Source organism: Oncorhynchus masou, chromosome 3 (assembly GCF_036934945.1).
Source record: "Oncorhynchus masou masou isolate Uvic2021 chromosome 3, UVic_Omas_1.1, whole genome shotgun sequence".
Taxonomy (NCBI): domain Eukaryota; kingdom Metazoa; phylum Chordata; class Actinopteri; order Salmoniformes; family Salmonidae; genus Oncorhynchus; species Oncorhynchus masou.
This window is the reverse complement of record NC_088214.1, coordinates 16,675,980-16,697,045: the sequence shown is the minus strand read 5'-3', so window position 1 is coordinate 16,697,045 and position 21,066 is coordinate 16,675,980. Positions and strand designations below refer to the sequence as shown.

The following is a 21,066-nucleotide window of genomic DNA, read 5'->3' as shown; positions in this document are numbered from 1 at the left end:
TGCTGACAGTAGTAGCACTGCTTTAACCATGCTGACAGTAGTAGCACTGCTTTAACCATGCTGACAGTAGTAGCACTGCTTTAACCATGCTGACAGTAGTAGCACTGCTTTAACCATGCTGACAGTAGTAGCACTGCTTTAACCATGCTGACAGTAGTAGCACTGCTTTAACCATGCTGACAGTAGTAACACTGCTTTAACCATGCTGACAGTAGTAGCACTGCTTTAACCATGCTGACAGTAGTAGCACTGCTTTAACCACGCTGACAGTAGTAACGCTGCTTTAACCATGCTGACAGTAGTAACACTGCTTTAACCATGCTGACAGTAGTAGCACTGCTTTAACCATGCTGACAGTAGTAGCACTGCTTTAACCATGCTGACAGTAGTAGCACTGCTTTAACCATGCTGACAGTAGTAGCACTGCTTTAACCATGCTGACAGTAGTAGCACTGCTTTAACCATGCTGACAGTAGTAGCACTGCTTTAACCATGCTGACAGTAGTAGCACTGCTTTAACCATGCTGACAGTAGTAGCACTGCTTTAACCATGCTGACAGTAGTAGCACTGCTTTAACCATGCTGACAGTAGTAGCACTGCTTTAACCATGCTGACAGTAGTAACACTGCTTTAACCATGCTGACAGTAGTAGCACTGCTTTAACCATGCTGACAGTAGTAGCACTGCTTTAACCATGCTGACAGTAGTAGCACTGCTTTAACCATGCTGACAGTAGTAGCACTGCTTTAACCATGCTGACAGTAGTAGCACTGCTTTAACCATGCTGACAGTAGTAGCACTGCTTTAACCATGCTGACAGTAGTAGCACTGCTTTAACCATGCTGACAGTAGTAGCACTGCTTTAACCATGCTGACAGTAGTAGCACTGCTTTACCATGCTGACAGTAGTAGCACTGCTTTAACCATGCTGACAGTAGTAGCACTGCTTTAACCATGCTGACAGTTAACTGCTTTAACCATGCTGACAGTAGTAGCACTGCTTTAACCATGCTGACAGTAGTAGCACTGCTTTAAACTGACACACTGCTTTAACCAGCTAGTAGCACTGCTTTAACCATGCTGACAGTAGTAGCACTGCTTTAACCATGCTGACAGTAGTAGCACTGCTTTAACCATGCTGACAGTAGTAGCACTGCTTTAACCATGCTGACAGTAGTAGCACTGCTTTAACCATGCTGACAGTAGTAGCACTGCTGCTGACAGTAGTAGCACTGCTTTAACCACGCTGACAGTAGTAGCACTGCTTTAACCAGTAGTAGCACTGCTGACAGTAGTAGCACTGCTTTAACCATGCTGACAGTAGTAGCACTGCTTTAACCATGCTGACAGTAGTAGCACTGCTTTAACCATGCTGACAGTAGTAACGCTGCTTTAACCATGCTGACAGTAGTAGCACTGCTTTAACCATGCTGACAGTAGTAGCACTGCTTTAACCATGCTGACAGTAGTAGCACTGACAGTAGTAGCACTGCTTTAACCATGCTGACAGTAGTAGCACTGCTTTAACCATGCTGACAGTAGTAGCACTGCTTTAACCATGATGACAGTAGTAACGCTGCTTTAACCATGCTGCTTTAACCATGCTGACAGTAGTAGCACTGCTTTAACCATGCTGACAGTAGTAGCACTGCTAAACGTGCTGACAGTAGTAACGCTGCTTTAACCATGCTGACAGTAGTAACGCTGCTTTAACCATGCTGACAGTAGTAGCACTGCTTTAACCATGCTGACAGTAGTAGCACTGCTTTAACCATGCTGACAGTAGTAGCACTGCTTTAACCATGCTGACAGTAGTAACGCTGCTTTAACCATGCTGACAGTAGTAACGCTGCTTTAACCATGCTGACAGTAGTAACACTGCTTTAACCATGCTGACAGTAGTAGCACTGCTTTAACCATGCTGACAGTAGTAGCACTGCTTTAACCATGCTGACAGTAGTAACGCTGCTTTAACCATGCTGACAGTAGTAACGCTGCTTTAACCATGCTGACAGTAGTAACGCTGCTTTAACCATGCTGACAATAGTAACGCTGCTTCATCCATGCTGACATTAGTAACGCTGCTTTAACTGTGCTAACAGTAACAGTGCTTATGGCAGTATTAGTACTATCTGTGAAATTGGGAGCAATCAAATGAAGTGCCACCACCTTGGGATGGTAAACTGCAGATCCTAATTAAACACATGACATTTTATATTGAGTGATCACAGAAAAGGAAACATCTTACATCCATTTCAACCAGCTAAAGAATCCTATATTAACCCTTTAACGTCATACCTATTAGCGTAACACAGTGGTAGCTAATAGCGGTGCGTGGGTAAAATCACTGGGGAAGCCAAGCCAGAAATCACTGGGGGAAGCCAAGCTAGCAATCACTGGGGAAGCCAAGCCAGAAATCACTGGGGGAAGCCAAGCCAGAAATCACTGGGGGAAGCCAAGCTAGCAATCACTGGGGGAAGCCAGGCCAGAAATCACTGGGGGAAGCCAAGCTAGCAATCACTGGGGGAAGCCAAGCCAGAAATCACTGGGGGAAGCCAAGCTAGCAATCACTGGGGAAACCAAGCCAGAAATCACTGGGGGAAGCCAAGCCAGCAATCACTGGGGGAAGCCAAGCCAGCAATCACTGGGGGAAGCCAAGCCAGCAATCACTGGGGGAAGCCAAGCCAGCAATCACTGGGGGAAGCCAAGCCAGAAATCACTGGGGAAGCCAAGCCAGAAATCACTGGGGAAGCCAAGCCAGAAATCACTGGGGGAAGCCAAGAAGAAGAAAATGCCATATTACATCCTGTGTTGTGATAATTGCGTTGTTTGCTTTATAACCTGATAGTTGATATGCCTTGACACCGTGCTATATAGGCATAAGGCAGAAACAATAAGAAGATATTTGTATTGGTATTTATTATGGATCCCCATTAGCTGCTCCCAAGGCATCCTCCTCTCTTTTATGTTGCTGAAACGACCTATTACTCTGTCGAACAGTACACACCTGTTGTCTTAGGCTACCTGGTTAAAATGCTTGCTCGCTAGTCTAACTTCCATTCATGGGCAATTTTATCTAGCTATCTAGCCCCCGGAGGACAAGAACACAACGAGATACAACAATTCAAGTTCTTCTCAATAACATTTTGCTTTTGATGTGACACTTTTTTTTGGTGCGCCAGGACCTTTCACAGTTGAGATCGCTCGGTTTAGCTCAATGCTGATTGGCTATTAGTCGCACTGACAGTAGTATTATTTTACACTTTTTTTATCAAGGTAAGCGAAATGCTCGCTGGCTTCCCTTGCATTCAATGCTATGAATGGCAACGATGTCATACTCTTTCTGACCAGACAGCATCAGATAGATGGGCAACACATACCGAGACAGAGGGGCGCTGTTTCACTCGCTAGGGTGAAATACATTCAGCCTCTTGTGAATTGAAGGAAAATTATGAAACACGGAGAGACTAAAAAAAATGTTTTCTTATTTTCTTGGGGAAGCTTCCCTTGGCATCCATGAATACACACCACTGGTGGTAGCAACAGTAGCGATTAGTGTGATGACAATGCTGGTCTTTATTTAAGCAGTGCTACTGGCCAGCGTTGCAGTGGGGCTTCAGTAGTGCGAATGGCGCTGCCAGAGTTGAATAATAAGCTCTAACAGTTAAACAGACCATTGGCGGCAGGATCAGTATTGTTATCTGACTCCACGAGGGCCGTTCTCATCTCAGTGGCCAGGGGAAGCCACTCTCCTCTCCTCTCAAATCAAAGTTTATTTGTCACGTGCGCCGAATAAAACAGGTGTAGTAGACCTTACAGTGAAATGCTTACTTACAGGCTCTAACCAATGGTGCGGAAAAAAGGCGTGTCTGTGTGTGTGTGTGTGTGTGTGTGTGTGTGTGTGTGTGTGTGTGTGGTGTGTGTGTGTGTGTGTGTGTGTGTGTGTGTGTGTGTGTGTGTGTGTGTGTGTAGGTAAGTAAAGAAATAAAACAACAGTAAAAGACATTTGTAAAAAGAGTAACAAGGCTATATACAGACACTTGTTAGTCAGGCTTATTGAGGTAGTATTTACATGTAGGTATCGTTAAAGTGACTATGCACTTATGATGAACAGAGAGTAGCAGAAGCGTAAAAAGAGGGGTTGGCGGGTGGTGGGACACAATGCAGATAGCCCGGTTAGCCAATGTGCGGAAGCATTGGTTGGTCGGGCCAATTTAGGTAGTATGTACATGAATGTATAGTTAAAGTGACTATGCATATATGATAAACAGAGAGTAGCAGCAGTGTAAACGAGGGGTTGGGGGTGGGCACAAAATGCAAATAGTCCAGGTAACCATTTGGTTAACTGTTCAAGAGTCTTAGGGCTTGGGGATAAAAACTGTTAAGAAGCCTTTTTGTCCTAGACTTGGCACTCCGGTACTGCTTGCCATGCGGTAGTAGAGAGAACAGTCTATGACTGGGGTGGCTGGGGTCTTTGACAATTTTTATGGCCTTCCTCTGACACCGCCTGGTGTAGAGGTCCTGAATGGCAGGCAGCTTTGTCCCAGTGATGTACTGGGCCGTATGCACTACCCGCTGAAGTGCCTTGCGGTCGGAGGCCAAGCAATCGCCATACCAGGCAGTGATGCAACCGGTCAAGATGCTCTCGATGTTGCAGCTGTAGAACCTTTTGAGGATCTCAGGACCCATGCCTACCACTGTTGTGTCATCAGCTAACTTAATGATGGTGTTGGAGTCGTGCCTAGCCATGCAGTCGTGGGTGAACAGAGAGTACAGGAGGGGACTGAGCACACACCCCTGCGGAGCTCCAGTGTTGAGGATCAGCGTGGCAGATGTGTTGCTACCTACCCTCACCACCTGGGGGCGGCCTGTCAGGAAGTCCAGGATCCAGTTGCAGAGGGAGGTGTTTAGTCCCAGATTCCTTAGCTTGGTGATGAGCTTTGAGGGTACTATGGTGTTGAACGCTGAGCTGTAGTCAATGAATAGCATTCTCGCATAGGTGTTCCTTTTGTCTAGGTGGGAAAGGGCAGTGTGGAGTGCAATAGAGATTGCATCATCTGTGGATCTGTTTGGGCGGTGTGCAAATTGGAGTGGGTCTAGGGTTTCTGGGATTACCAGCCTTTCAAAGCACTTCATGGCTACGGATGTGAGTACTACGGGTCTGTAGTCATTTAGGCAGGTTGCCTTTGTGTTCTTAGGCACAGGGACTATGATGGACTACTTGAAGCATGTTGGTATTACAGACTCAATCAGGGACATGTTGAAAATGTCAGTGAAGACACCTGCCAGTTGGTCAGCACATGCCCGGAGCACATGTCCTGGTAATCCGTCGGACCCCGCAGCCTTGTGTATGTTGACCTGTTTAAAGGTCTTACTCACGTCGGCTACGGAGAGCGTGATCACACAGTCATCCGGAACAGCTGATGCTCTCATGCATGCCTCAGTGTTGCTTGCCTCGAAGCTGGCATAGAAGTGATTTAGCTCGTCTGGTAGGCTTGTGTCACTGGGCATCTCGCGGCTGTGCTTCCCTTTGTAGACTGTAATAGTTTGCAAGCCCTGCCACATCCGACAAGCGTCAGACCCCATGTAGTATGATTCCGTCTTAGCCCTGTATTGACGCTTTGCCTGTTTGATGGTTTGTCACAGGGCATAGCGGGATTTTTTGTAAGCTTCCGGGTTAGAGTCCCGCACCTTGAAAGCGGAAGCTCGACCCTTTAGCTCAGTGCGAATGTTGCCTGTCATCCATGGCTTCTGGTTGGGGTATGTAAATACAGTCACTGTGGAGACGACGTCCTCAATGCACTTATTGATAAAGCCAGTGACTGATGTGGTGTATTCCTCAATGTCATCTGAAGAATCCCGGAACATGTTCCATTCTGTGATAGAAAAACAGTTCTGTAGTTTAGCAACTGCTTCATCTGACAATTTTTTTATAGACCGAGTCACTGGTGCTTCCTGCTTTAATTTTTGCTTGTAAGCAGGAATCAGGAGGATAGAGTTGTGGTCGGATTTACCAAATGGAGGGCGAGGGAGAGCTTTGTACGCTTCTCTGTGTGTGGAGTACAGGTGACCTAGACTTTTTTCCCTCTGGTTGCACATTTACAGTTTTTCTCAATTGCTAAAACACTATTTCTGAAACCTTGCTCCATTTCCTGAAAACATTAAACACAAAACCTCATCTTCAAGCACTATTTACATAACCTCTGACTCCTCTCGCAAAATGAAACATTCGCCTCAAAACACTTTTACCTGTGTTCAAAATCAAACACTGCTCTCAAATCATAAACAAAGTGATCAAAATGATGTACACTTGCAAGCAGTCAGTAAACTATACACCGAAAAATAGAAAAAATACAAAAACACATTTTAATCAAAACATACAATTTTTCTCATTGTCTTTTGGAAGAAAACATGTTCTATCATAGTTTTTAATCTAAAAAAATATTCATCACAAACTTGTCCTTTTCTCTGTGATACTGTAATTGTTCTTTTGATGAACCTGCAACAAGTCAAAACATGTTCTATCATATTTGTCCATTGTACAGTATCAAAATTGATCAATATTAAAAGACAAAAATTACTATGTGCTTCTTCTTGCTTTTTGCTCTTTGCAGTACTATTGTTTGAAGGGGTAACCAGCCCAATGTTCAGGCTAAAACTTGCACATTGATGTTAAACCATTCCAAGAGGAGAAAAACTCCTCAATCGGATTCAGGAAACAAGTTCATAAACTGCACATTGATGTTCCCTTACCTTACCTAAGGAGCTCGGTGGAAACTGACATTGTCCCACACTAGCACATAGGTGGGAATGGGATTCTCATTTAGCTCTTGACCCTGCTGCTCTTGAACCTGCTGCTCAAATCAAATATCTCTTAGATTGTCAATGAATCTTAGATGGCCCGAGTGTAACATGGTGATGTAGAACACCATGGTTGCTGATAGCAGCACATTGCCACCTCTTTGACCAGGGACTTCAACAATGGCCCGCTATCCAATCATGTTTCGGCCTCTCCTTCTCCTCTTTGTTAGATTGAAGTCTGCTTCATCGCCAAAGATGAACTCATGGGGTCTGTCCAAGGATTCCAAGTCAAATATTGTCTGTGTAGAAATACAATATACTGAATGTATGATTTTGTAAGTTGTACAGAGACAGTGCTATACTGTAGAGTACAATTAGGCTTCTGATTTACATACATTGTATGTACTGAAGAGTAATGTCATTCACATAGTATGTGTTAGTACTGTAGACAATCTGGATTACAGTAAATGTTTCTGAATGCACACTTACTTGCACATACTGAGCTCGCAGTTCTTTCACCCTTGGTGAGTTGTGCTCAAAAGGTTCTCTGTATACTTGTTTCATTCGCATCCTGTTACGATGGAGGACACGGTCAATTGTGGAAATGCTCACACGGTCGATTCCCTGGAAGTTTGTGTTGTCTTGTATCCCTCGTTCTTGGATTTCTCTGAGTCGTATTGCATTATCTTGAAGGGCCATGCCAACTATAACGGCCTCTTGCTCCCGAGTGAATATAGCTGTCCTTCCACTTGCATGTGGCAGCCTTGCAATTCCACAAAAAGTAGTTGCGCAGTTACAAAACTAACAGTGATTAACTTTACAAATGTCTATTAAAACAGCTGCATATAGTGTAGTACAGCAAATTTGCAATTACAACAATACAGTAGTATCCTGTACCTGTTCTCTTCTCTGAATGTCCTGACTTTGGTGGACACAGAACATCGGCTTAAATTGGGTTGCACTCTAAGTCCTGCTTCCCTCATTGTCAGTCCATGGACAAGAACATGGTCTATAACTGTTGCTCGAATTTCATCAGATATTTCCACTCTTTGTCTTCCCCTTCATCCTCCTCTTTCTCTTTCTTGCCCTCCTCCTCGGCGCCCACCTCGCATACACACTCGTCCTCTCACATTGTTTCTTCTATCCATTCTCAGACTTTCTCCTTCCCACCTTCAACAACCTGTTTGCTCTCTGAACTGGCTTATATTTGTTGTGTCGCATCATTTGAAACAGGTTAAATCAATTTTGAGTGGTTGTGTTCAATGAATGACATGTGTTCTCTATTTGTATTTGATTGTTGCCACTTGCGTTTACCAGTATGGATGACATGTGCATTAGAGTGCAGAATGAGTTTTGAGAATGAGAATGTGTTTAGAGTTTTGCTGAAAAGTCAAAGTGAGATCTGCAAATGGTGTTTTACCATGTGAAATGGTTTAAGGTATTGACAACAGACTGTGTTTTACCATGTGAAATGGTTTAAGGTATTGACAACAGACTGCATAATTAGCTAAATGAGTCCGGGCAACTGAGAACTTTGTTCAGCCAATGGGTTTTAGTGTTTTAGCAATTGAGAAAAACTGTAACATGTTGATAGAGATTTGGTAGAACTGATTTAAGTTTCCCTGCATTAAAGTCTCCGGCCACTAGGAGCGCCGCCTCTGGGTGAGTGGTTTCCTGTTTGCTTATTTCCTTATACAGCTGACTGAGTGCGGTCTTAGTGCCAGCATCTGTCTGTGGTGGTAAATAAACAGCCACGAAAGTATAGCTGAGAACTCTCTAGGCAAGTAGTGTGGCTTGCAGTTTATCACAATATACTCTACTTCTGGCGAGCAAAATCTAGAGACTTCCTTAGATTTCCACTCCTCTCCTCTCTTCTCCTCTCCTCTCCCCTATCCTCCTCTCCTCTCCTCTTCTCTATCCTCCTCTTCCTCTGCTCTCCCCCTCCCCACTCCCCTCCTCTCCCCTCTTCTACCCTGTCCCCTCCCCTCCTCTCTCCTATCCTCTCCACTCCCCTCCTGCCAATACACTGGGAGCTCATTGCAATGTGAACCCATGGCTCCAGTCCATAACATGTTGTTACTGAGTGTGAACACAGTCCAAAGAGAATGTATTGTGTGCTGCCAAAATGTGTGTGTGCGTGTGTGTGTGTGTGTGTGTGTGCATTTATGTGTGTGTGCAGAAATGTGTGTGTCGACTCGTGTGCAGTCCAAATTGTGAGCTGGTGTATTTCAAAGGGTGTGTGCGTATGGGTGCGTGAATGCAGCTTGGACTCTGTCCCAATCCATTTAAACTGCGCCCTGGTGTGACTGCTTTGCGTGCATGTCAGCTCACCTTACATATCGCCTTTGCTGGAGCTTTGAAAATACTGTTTGGTGTAGAAAGAGAGGGATGGAGGCACTAATTCCAACGCTCTATACTAAAACATACCAATCACCCACAGATTTAGCCTGATTTCTAAAACATCACCTAACAAATGCAATGTTTACTTCAGATTTGAACCTACTACAGGCAACCCTATAGGCTAGATCACGAGGACACACTAGTGGATTGAGCAGCAGAGTTGAGATGTGTTGGCCACTCTGCGGTCTTGGAATGCTCTCTGTTGAGACACAGCTGTTCCTGGTTCCTCTCCCTCAGACAACCCCAGCCAGGTGTCCAGAGTGGTGGTTGCCATAGAGACGCTGGACTTGAATGACAATGCGCCCGAGCTGGACAGACAGTACACAGCAGCCATGTGTGACTCATCAGCCACTGGACAGGTCAGAGTGGGTGTGTATGTATGTGTGTGGTGTGGTGTGGTGTGTGCTTACAGTATGTGAAAACTCTTTGAATATTCTTTCTGATTCCGTCTATCATTTTATCCACTCTTCCGTTCCTCCTTTGCTTTTACCATGTTGTCTCTTTCCATGAACGTGTTGTCTTTGTCTATCTGTGTCTGGGTTCATGCCCTCTTTTATGTTCACGTGTCTTTGTTTTTCTGTCTCAGCATTCGTCTTGCAGGGAAGAAACCCATCAGCCAATTGATGTATAATGCATCTGAAAAGAATACATTTTTTAATAAGGACATTAAAGCACACAAAATAATAAAGTGTTATAATTTAAAAACCCTTTCAAAGTGAAAGCCCTAGCTTCTGCATAACTCAGAAACGTCCTAACATCTTATTCTAGGTCTGAATCACTGTACTCTAAAGGCCATTAAAGAGGTGTTGTATTGCCTTTTTGCCACAGGCAGTGTTTAAGAGAGTCCCAGGGGTTTAAGCTGAGATAATATTCATTAGATAGAATATTAGGATTTATTTCATAAATTCTTCTCTACAGTCGGAAACCCAATCTTCATAGATGATATACTGAAAGCCAACCCAGGAATTCCCTTCACAGTTAAGGTTAGACATAATTACTTCCTTCTTGATTTGAGAGGTTTTATCTAACAGAGCCTATTTGTTTGTTTTGAGGTAAATGCTGAGGGCACACAGGGACGTGAACGGTAGTTAAAGTCATGCGTTGTTACAAAATAATCTTTCTTTTCTCTATTATTTTCTCTATTCCCTCTCCCTCCTATCTTGTCTCCGATGCTATCTTACTATTTTCTCTCTCCTCCTCTCTCACTCCTCTCCTCCTTCCTCCCCAATCCTCCCATCACACCTCCTTTTCTGTTTCTGGTCTCTCACTCTGTCTCTTCTTTTCAGGTGGTGCAGGTGTTGCGTGCCATTGATCGAGATGAGGGAGGGAATGACAGTGCTGTATATTTCAACATCCCTCAAGAGTCCATCTTCGCCCTCAACTTCAGCATTAGGGACAGTGGAGGTATAGTCTCTCTCTTTTTTTCTTTATGTTTCACTCTCTCCCCCAAACTTCATGTCACGCTCCCCCTCTCTCTGTCTCGCTCTCTCCCTCTACCTTCTCCTCTCTCTCTCTCTGTCTCTACCTCTCTCTCCCTACCTCTCTCCTCCCCTTCTCTCTCTGTCCCTCTACCTCTCTCCCCTACCTCTCTTTCCTCCCCTTCCCTGTCTGTCTCACTCTGTCCCCCTACCTCTCTTTCCTCCCCTTCTCTGTCTGTCTCACTCTCTCCCGTACCTCTCACTCCTCCCCTTCTCTGTCTGTCTCACTCTCTCCCGTACCTCTCTCTCCTCCCCTTCTCTGTCTGTCTCACTCTCTCCCTTACATCTCTCTCTCTCTCTTTACCTCTCTTCCCCTAACTCTGTTATCCTCATCCCTTTGTGTTTTCCTTGTTGTTTACCTTTTCCCCTACTGGAAATCCATCTTTTCCCAATGGACTCCGATACATCCTCTGAGGGAAGCTGTGGGAAGCTATGAGAATAACATTAAATGGTAGAGATTTCATTCAATTCAATTGAGTTTCTTTCTGTTTTTTTCTCATGTTGTGTTTTTCCCTCTCTCGCTCTTCCTCCAGGCCCCAGTGCCACCCTGTTGCTCCTGTCGCCCCTGCAGCCCCTCTCCCACTCCTTCTCCTCCTCCCTCACGCTACACGTACCCCTGGTGTTAAGGGATGGGACATCTGGCCTGACCTCCACCGGGACGGTCACTGTGTCCATCTGCCCCTGCCTGAGAGGAGGCGCCCGGGCTGGGGAGAAGGAGAGACAGGAGAGGCAGACGGACGGAGACTGGGAGTGGGAGAGAGAGACGGTGTGTGTCCCACAGCAGTCTACCTCCCCCTCCCCTGGGCTTAGCACTGCCGCCCTGCTGGCCATCTTGGCCTGTGTTGCCACTCTGCTGGGTAAATATACTGTACAGCAGTGTTACTTAATCCTGGTCTCAAAGACCCAGATCCACAGGGTGTGCAAGCTTTCATTACAACCCAACACTATCACATGTGATTTAAGACTTGATGATTAGTTGATTAGTAATTTTACTGGGAAACACAAACCCAACTAACATTTCATTAGCATTTGACTGGAAATGGCCCACTTTATTACCAATGTGACTGGTCTAGTCCAGTATGACTGTCTGGCTATGGCTCAAAGTCGATTTAAGCATGCAGGACAGACATATGATATACCAACACTCTCTCTCTCTCTCTCTCTCTCTCTCTCTCTCTCTCTCACTCTTTCTCTGACCCCCCCCCTCCCTCTGTTACTCGTCCCTCCAGCAGTCAGTGCCCTGTCCCTGTCCCTGCGTCGTCAGAAGCGGGACTCTCTGTCTCCCCTGGAGGAGGACGATGTTAGGGAGAACATCATCACCTACGATGACGAGGGAGGAGGCGAGGCTGACACGGCCGCCTTTGACATCGCAGCGCTCCAGAGCGCCCCCCACAGCTCACGCAGGGGATACCGCACTCTGGACAGCAGGAACATGTGAGTGTGTGTGGTGTGTGTGCAGTGTGTTTGTGTGTGTGTGTGTTTAATTGAAAGCTATTCTGAGCAAAAACGAACCCAAACAAAACTCCAGTCCTCAGGAGTTTTCTAAGACTGTATTGATCCACTTAGGTCATTGATTGCCTCAAAACTCCTTGCTCTAATCAGCCTCTTAGGTAAAAAAAATAAAGAGGAAAACTATTACACTTTATTAGACACTTTTTGGGCATCACCTACTTCCTCTATACTGTGCAATCCCTCATTGGTGTGTGCTCCTATGTAAAGCTGCTATAACATGTTGTCTAGCCTTGTCACACCCTATCTTCTGTCCCCCAGACGCTACTCCCAGCACGTCCAGGACAAGGCCCGTGCATACAACTGGGCCCAGAACCCAGCCCTGGACCCGGCCTACTCCGGCCCTGGGGGGCCCCTGTACGGCCGCCTCTGCTACAGCAGCCACACTCTGCCAGTTCTCCGACGTACTCCAGGGGGCCAGTTTGAGCCGGGCTTGGCTGAGCTGGCCTACCGCTTCCCTGGGGGCCACCCAGACCACTCTCTGGTCATCCAGAATCAGGGGGCCATGGTTGGGGCCCTGGAGCCAGGGGCCGTGTACGTAGGACCAGCTGAGATGAGCAGCAGAGAGTGTAGAGACGGAACAGGCCCACAGAGCGGGGTTAGCACCTCAGATGGAGGGACGCCACGGACCAATAACAGCCAGGAGAGGGGTGAAGGGGGAGGAGCTATGAGCAACTGTACAGAGAACAGTAGTGAGCAGCAGAGCCACAGTCAGGACTCGGTGGACTGGGTAAGAGACCGACACTGTACATGACAATAAGTGAATTAATGAACGAACCAATATGTTATCATTTGAAGTGGTTTTCACACTGCTGATTACTGAGAGCAGACAATAGTGAATATGTATTCGTTTTTATGTTTTGCTTTTAGAAGATTTCTGTCTCTTTCTTTAATTTTTAACATTTTGTCTGTTGATTTCCTCCTCCCTCTTCATCCCCCTCTCTGTCACAGTGTTAGCTCTTTTTAGTTATTAACCTGCTTCTCTTACCTTCTAAACTCTGTTTCTCTTTCACTCTCTCTATCTTGCTTGTTCATTGTGTGTCTATTCTCATCCTGTCTCTCTATCTTGCTTGTTCATTGTGTGTCTATTCTCATCCTGTCTCTCTATCTTGCTTGTTCATTGTGTGTCTATTCTCATCCTGTCTCTCTATCTTACTTGTCCATTTCTTACATTTGCCCTTTTCCTTACTCTCCGGATTTCTGCTTGAATTGTTTCCCCGATTCATCTCTCCATTCGCTCCTTTTACAATTCTCTCAACCTAAACATCACCTCTTGCTATCCTTTATCTTCTACATCCACCTAACAGCACCGTGCCCTGTCCTTGTCCCGGACTGACCCTCTTCCCCCTCCTCATTCCCCTGCCCTGTCCCTGTCCCGGACTGATCCTCCTCCTCGTTCCCCTGTCGTGTCCCTGTCCCGGACTGATCCTCCTCCTCATTCCCCTGCCCTGTCCCTGTCCCGGACTGACCCTCCTCCTCCTCCTCGTTCCCCTGCCCTGTCCCTGTCCCGGACTGATCCATCTCCTCGTTCCCCTGCCCTGTCCCTGTCCCGGACTGACCCTCCTCCTCCTCCTCGTTCCCCTGCCCTGTACCTGTCCCGGACTGACCCTCCTCCTCGTTCCCCTGCCCTGTCCCGGACTGACCCTCCTCCTCCTCCTCGTTCCCCTGCCCTGTACCTGTCCCGGACTGACCCTCCTCCTCGTCCCCCTGCCCTGTCCCGGATTGACCCTCCTCCTTCTCCCCGTCCCCTGCAGGTCCAGTCTGAGAACCCCCCCCGAGAAAGGGAGCACACCCTGGTCCTGACCCGTTCCGGCTCCATGGCTGGCCAGAGTCATGGTGGCGCCTGGGTGTGTGATTCAGCCACCCTGCCCATGGCGGGTCGCAGGGCCTTCCACGCCGGCCTGTCCCCCAAACGCACTGGCTCTGGTTCAGCTGAACCAGAATCCTCTGGTGGTGGATGTGTTGGTGGAGGGCCTGGAACCAACTGCCCAGATGGCCAGTCTCAGCAGTCAGCCGCCCACAACTACGCCAGCAGCCTGCAGGGGGAGGCAGCGGGACAGAGGCAGGATTACCCCGGGAGCCTGGGGAGGGGAGGGCTAGAGATGGGAAGCAACTTTGTGGTGGCCAGGCCGGACAGGGAGGGTGGAGGAATATCTCTGACTGGGACTTCTTGCGGGGGGATGTACCCAGAAGGGTTCATGGCTGACTGGCGGGACAGGGTGGGTATGGGGGCATACGTTTTAGGAAGGAGGGATATGACCCCCCAGATGCTGCCCTTCCCAGGTCACGCCAGGGGCGCATACGGGGGCATCATGGGGTACGGGGCAGGGTGGGTCCAAGGGATGGAGGCAGGGAGAGGGGGTCCAGTACCAGGTGGTCACTCCTTGGCCCTCAGGGTGGGTGAGTTCCTCCGCCTGCGTCTGGCTCAGGTCACCTTTGACCCCTCACAGCCGCCCTATGATTCAGTGCAGGTGTACGGGCTGGAGGGTACAGGGTCACGTGCAGGCTCCCTCAGCTCACTAGAGAGTGAGGGAGAGAAGAATGCAGAGAAGGAGGAGTGGGGAGGAGGGCTGGAGGAGTGGGGTCCGCAGTTTCAGGAACTAGCCAAGCTGTTCCATGATAGGGAGAAAGATCAAGTGGAGGAGAAGGAGGTAGAGAACAACAAAAAAGAGGATGCAAAAGAGGAGGGGGAGAAAGAGGAGCACTCTAGAGATGAGAAGAACGACTGAGAGGGAGAAGGAAAAGGGGAGAGAATGAAGGAGGGGTAAAAGGCAAGCAGAGCTAGAGTAATGGGAGGAGAAGTTAAAGGAGAGAGAGATGAAGAGAGAGAGTAATAAAGAGACAGAGAAAAATGTGCCCAGGGAAGGTGAGGGCATGGGAGGGAAGATGAGGGCATGGGAGGGTAGGGAGGGGAGGCCATGGGAGGGAAGGGGAGGCCATGGGAGGGTAGGGGAGGCCATGGGAGTGTAGGGGAGGCCATGGGAGGGAAGGTGAGGCCATGGGAGGGAAGGTGAGGGCATGGGAGGGAAGGTGAGGGCATGGGGGCATGGGAGGGAAGGTGAGGGCATGGGAGGGCGGGTGAGGGCATGGGAGGGTAGGGGAGGCCATTGGAGGGTAGGGAGTGATTGATGTAATTTAAAGCAATAATTGTTAAAAGGTACTGAGGCAATGTGCATGGTGTTTCTCCACTGAGCAGCAACAATTTGTTAATTGGTCTGGACAAAGAAAAACAACCTAAACATCCAAGAAAGGATTTCAAGCAAGACAATAAATACATTCAACTAGGGTACCACACAGAAGTGATATAATATGAACAAGACAGAGATGGAGAGGAAAGAGATCGAGAGGGAGAGAGAAACTGAGTGTACAGAAACTGTTGCATTTATTTGAACTGCAGAGGCAGAAAAGTAAATAATTCAACTCACTACTGAAAACTATGAATAATTTAAAACCTTTAAAAATATTATTTTCTCTCAAACGCATCACTGGAAAATAGACATTATGAAAAATTTAAATGATTTAGGGATATGATCGTCCCTGGCTTAGCTGAGAGTTATGTTGTTTACACACACACACACACACACACACACACACACACACACACACACACACACACACACACACACACACACACACACACACACACACACACACACACACACACACACACACACACACACACACACACAGAGTTATACTCACTCGTGTTATCAGGCATTGATTGTATAGTAAATCACTATTGGGGCCTATTGGTTATAGCGTTGGGCCAGTAACCAAAAGGTTCCTTGATCAAATCCCGAGCTGACAAGGTACAAATCTGTTGTTCTGCCCCTGAACAAGGCAGTTAACCCACTGTTCCCTGGTAGGCCGTCACTGAAAATAAGAATTTGTTCTTAACTGACTTGCCTTGAATAAAGGTTAAATAAAACTAAAGCAAAAGTATTACAAGATGTATTGATTCTGCGTATGAAGTGATGACAAAATAAATATCTTCTAAGTATGTATGTAGGGAGGAGAGGATAGACATTTGTAAATGTTTTATGCAAAACCTCGCCCTATTAAATCAACATTTCTTGAGGACCAAGTCTGCATGATTTTAGCACAATCTTAACCAAACGCCAACCAATTCACACTCTGAACATGTTTAACTGTCCAATCCATAACTTCCATTTATCAGTGAAGAGTTGTCAGAATGGAAACCAGCAAACCCAGTGAACAGAAATGACTGGGGTAGTGACTGGGGTAGTGATTGGGGTCGTGATTGGGATAGTGTTTGGGGTAGTGACTGGGGTCGTGATTGGGACCGTGATTGGGATAGTGTTTGGGGTAGTGACTGGGGTCGTGATTGGGGTCGTGATTGGGATAGTGTTTGGGGTAGTGACTGGGGTAGTGACTGGGGTAGTGATTGGGGTCGTGATTGGGATAGTGTTTGGGGTAGTGACTGGGGTCGTGATTGGGGTCGTGACTGGGGTCGTGATTGGGGTCGTGATTGGGGTCGTGATTGGGGTCGTGATTGGGGTCGTGATTGGGATAGTGTTTGGGATAGTGATTGGGGTAGTGACTGGGGTAGTGACTGGGGTAGTGATTGGGGTAGTGATTGGGATAGTGACTGGGGTAGTGATTGGGGTAGTGACTGGGGTAGTGATTGGGGTAGTGTTTGGGGTAGTGACTGGGGTAGTGATTGGGATAGTGTTTGGGGTAGTGACTGGGGTAGTGTTTGGGGTAGTTGGGATAGTGTTTGGGGTGAGTGACTGGGGTAGTGATTGGGATAGTGATTGGGGTAGTGACTGGGGTAGTGATTGGCGTAGTGATTGGGGTAGTGTTTGGGGTAGTGACTGGGGTAGTGATTGGGATAGTGTTTGGGGTAGTGACTGGGGTAGTGATTGGGATAGTGTTTGGGGTAGTGACTGGGGTAGTGACTGGGGTAGTGTTTGGGGTAGTGACTGGGATAGTGTTTGGGGTAGTGACTGGGGTAGTGACTGGGGTAGTGACTGGGGTAGTGATTGGGATAGTGTTTGGGGTAGTGACTGGGGTAGTGACTGGGGTAGTGACTGGGGTAGTGATTGGGATAGTGTTTGGGGTAGTGACTGGGGTAGTGACTGGGGTAGTGATTGGGATAGTGATTGGGTAGTGACTGGGGTAGTGTTTGGGGTAGTGATTGGGGTAGTGATTGGGATAGTGTTTGGGGTAGTGACTGGGGTAGTGATTGGGATAGTGTTTGGGGTAGTGACTGGGGTAGTGACTGGGGTAGTGACTGGGGTAGTGATTGGGAGTGTTTGGGGGTAGTGATTAGTGACTGGGGTAGTGACTGGGATAGTGTTTGGGGTAGTGATTGGGATAGTGTTTGGGGTAGTGACTGGGGTAGTGACTGGGGTAGTGACTGGGGTAGTGACTGGGGTAGTGATTGGCGTAGTGACTGGGGTAGTGTTTGGGGTAGTGATTGGGATAGTGTTTGGGGTAGTGACTGGGGTAGTGATTGGGGTAGTGATTGGGATAGTGATTGGGGTAGTGATTGGGGTAGTGACTGGGATAGTGATTGGGGTAGTGACTGGGGTAGTGATTGGGATAGTGATTGGGGTAGTGACTGGGGTAGTGACGGGTAGTGACTGGGGTAGTGACTGGGATAGTGATTGGGGTCGTGTTTGGGGTAGTGATTGGGATAGTGATTGGGGTCGTGATTGGGGTCGTGCTTGGGATAGTGTTTGGGGTAGTGACTGGGGTAGTGTTTGGGGTAGTGACTGGGGTAGTGACTGGGGTAGTGACTGGGGTAGTGACTGGGGTAGTGATTGGGGTAGTGACTGAGGTAGTGATTGGGGTAGTGATTGGGGTCGTGATTGGGGTCGTGATTGGGGTACTGATTGGGGTAGTGATTGGGGTAGTGATTGGGGTAGTGATTGGGGTCGTGATTGGGGTCGTGATTGGGGTCGTGATTGGGGTACTGATTGGGGACTGGGGTAGTGACTGGGGTCGTGAGGTCTGGATGAGGATGAGCTGGTTTTCAGCTGGAATGCACTTTTATACTGTGTGACGTTCAATACTAGACTATGAATAATGTCAAATAATAAAGTTGGTGTCTATGGGAAATAACTAATGTTCTACTCTATGTATATGCATTTGTAAATATCACCGAATACAATTGTTAAAAGAGAAGATACTTGTGTAAAAAAAAAATATGTGTAAAAAACTGTCACTTTCAAACGGAGCACTTTTGGGACTAGACGTGACCTGGATTCATTTCAGAACAGACCTGACCCGACTGGACAGCACCATGTATTTTACATTAGGGCAGACCATTCTATAGAGCTGTGTGCTAAACCCAGGTTCTCATGGAAAAGCCAAGTATTAAGTAAAATGCATTAATGCTCTGTCTTTAACCTGGCAAAAGTGTTGTAGCCTACAGAACATGCTCACTAGTTGTCCTCTTCAGCCATGCATCTGACTACAACCTAAAAGCCTTGCATGCAAGGATATGTGAGGTAGATTTCCAAGCCAGCATTTCAGCAGTAGACCAGCATTTAGATTAATTGCATTTCAATGGAACACCATTGAACTGGACCATGAAAACTCTCCTATGCAGTGTTCTATTCTCCAATTCAATTGTCACAATCCCTGAATTGACTGGAGTTGTAATGGAAATGACCCCAAAGAATATATTTATAGCTATTGCTCACAAAGAATATATATATAGCTATTGCTCACCCCAGAAATGTATGTGGAACATTTTACGGAGACACAAAGCAGCCCACAGAGACTGCTGTCAGCTTCTACTTTATGTACCATCTCCAAAAGTTTTGCACTGTTAACTTAACGTTGGCTCAGGTTGTGACAAACCCCCTGGTGAGAAGAGAAAGTCTACACAATCACCATAGAGACCACACTCACTTCCCCATACCTGAGCCACAATCTCTACAACCCTGACCCCATTCACACTGTGTAAGGTCCTGTTGGAATAGTCTAAAAAATACACCCTACCTTCATTAACATTTTAGACATTTAGCAGAGGCTCTTATCCAGAGTGACCTATAGTAATTAGTGCATACATCTTTCACACTTTTTCCTATTGTTGTCCATTCCTGAGCCTGATCTCTGATGAGTCAAGGCTTTGAAAGGGAACCCTTACTTTTACCTTTTGAAATTGTGTCAGATCAGTGATAATTTATTCAAGGATGGGAGGAAGAAAGGATGCATTTTGAATGTATTCAAACAGGGTCAAGGACATGACCAGACCCTGCCAGGAACACTGTCGTAGTGCACAATCACTGGAGGGGAGAGGGGAGCAGGACCCTGGGGGAACACAGGGTTTGACCAGAGTGAACATGGTTTAGCTGGTCAAACCCCAGTCCTGATATAGCTAGCCTCCATAGTATTGTATAGTCCAGACACCATAGTAGAGGCTATAAAAGTTAGCCATATCAGGGCTAGTCAAACCAGCCGAGGCTGCTGAGGGGAGGACTAAGGGGAGGACGGCTCATAATATTGTCCGGAATGGAGCGAATGGAATCAAACACATTGGGGGTTTTCATGTGTTTGATACCATTCCATTCACTCCATTCCAGCCATTATGTTGAGCTGTCCTCTCAGCAGCCTCCACCTGAGTCCAACCACTCAGGGAATAACCACACACCTGTAAAACACCTTCATACGCTGTGCAGTATGCTATGTAGTTCATGCCTCGCCGGCTAAGTTGCAAAAAATAAATGTACACATACATGTTATTCAACCTTTTCACCACACAGCTCGAGAGTGTGAATGGGCATCTGCATAGAACTCCACACGCTGCAAGTACCATCGTTATTGGATATCAGGATGACACAAACTCACGTGGTTTATTGAAAGATATTAATCAAAAATAACTAAAACCTAACTAGGTTTCCCTTTTTATCTGTGGATTAATTGTCGGTGTAGAGAAACACATGATTTTTGTATGATCTGGGTCAAAATTTTACAAAGAACCAGCTAAAAAGGGGACCATATGCATGATCAGGTTAAAATAACAACCATGTTCATCTCCCAGGACAAAACTGCCTGCAACAGCTATCTAGCTTAAAGTCCATGATCCTCTCATGTTTGTTTTGACCTGTCCCCAAGTTAATATAGTTGGTGCACAGTGGTTTTTGTTATTTTAACATGCGTGTTATGGTTGCATCTGGTGGGGATATACAAAATCAACATGTGTATGATGGCACACGTAGAATCTGGCGCGTGGCCGGTGTAGTCAGTATGTAAGTCAGAGTGATGCTTCCACTGATTGATCTAAATCTGGAGAGGCCTTGGCTTGGAGTGCTGCTGTCACTAAACTACTTGATTGAACTGATTGTCACCTCCGGAGAAAAGGGAAGGAATCACCAAATTGGTCCAATCAAGGCATGATTAGTTGAATCAGTCGCCTCCAGACGCAGCGGCACTCCAGGACCAGGGCTTACTATTCCTGGTGAAGTTTTTAAATATTCAGAGTCAGAGAGGAAAGTCAGATTGTCAGGAGATTTATCAAGCTGTTTACAAAGACCATTAAATCCTAGTGAAAATATAGTGCATTGGAATTGCAAGTCCTGACATAGCTACATGTAGTGTTTCAGGGGTGTGTGGTCCTACTCTGTGTGTGTTCTGGAGGGTGGAAGGTGAACTTTGAACCCCACCAGACAACCCCAGGTTTGTCTCCCTTTGGGGCTTCATCGCTCCTGCACGATGTTGATAAAATTCCACAATGGCGTGTTGAATAAAGTGTATTTATTACTCTGTTGTATTTTTCCTTTTCTTTTTTGTAAATTTTAATAAAAAAGGATGTGTTTCAAAGAGATGAGTTCTGCCTGGCAGCTGGTCTTTTCTTCATGTTCTCTCCAATGAAACAATCTCGCTAATCTTATTTGTATTACCTTC

The 21,066-nt window shown here is 46.7% G+C and overlaps 1 protein-coding gene across 1 annotated transcript in view; it reads left to right on the top strand.

The window, feature by feature from the left end:
• LOC135506809 (cadherin-24-like) overlaps positions 1–15,049 on the top strand; it is a 110,273-nt gene extending 95,224 nt beyond the window's left edge. Inside the window, exons 8-13 of the mRNA XM_064926192.1 lie at positions 9,440–9,561; positions 10,489–10,606; positions 11,214–11,537; positions 11,910–12,114; positions 12,451–12,919; positions 13,944–15,049. Of these exons, the coding sequence (XP_064782264.1) occupies positions 9,440–9,561; positions 10,489–10,606; positions 11,214–11,537; positions 11,910–12,114; positions 12,451–12,919; positions 13,944–14,918 (2,213 nt within the window). The 3' untranslated portion in view covers positions 14,919–15,049. The remainder of the gene's footprint in view (positions 1–9,439; positions 9,562–10,488; positions 10,607–11,213; positions 11,538–11,909; positions 12,115–12,450; positions 12,920–13,943) is intronic.
• Positions 15,050–21,066: the final 6,017 nt, after the last annotated feature.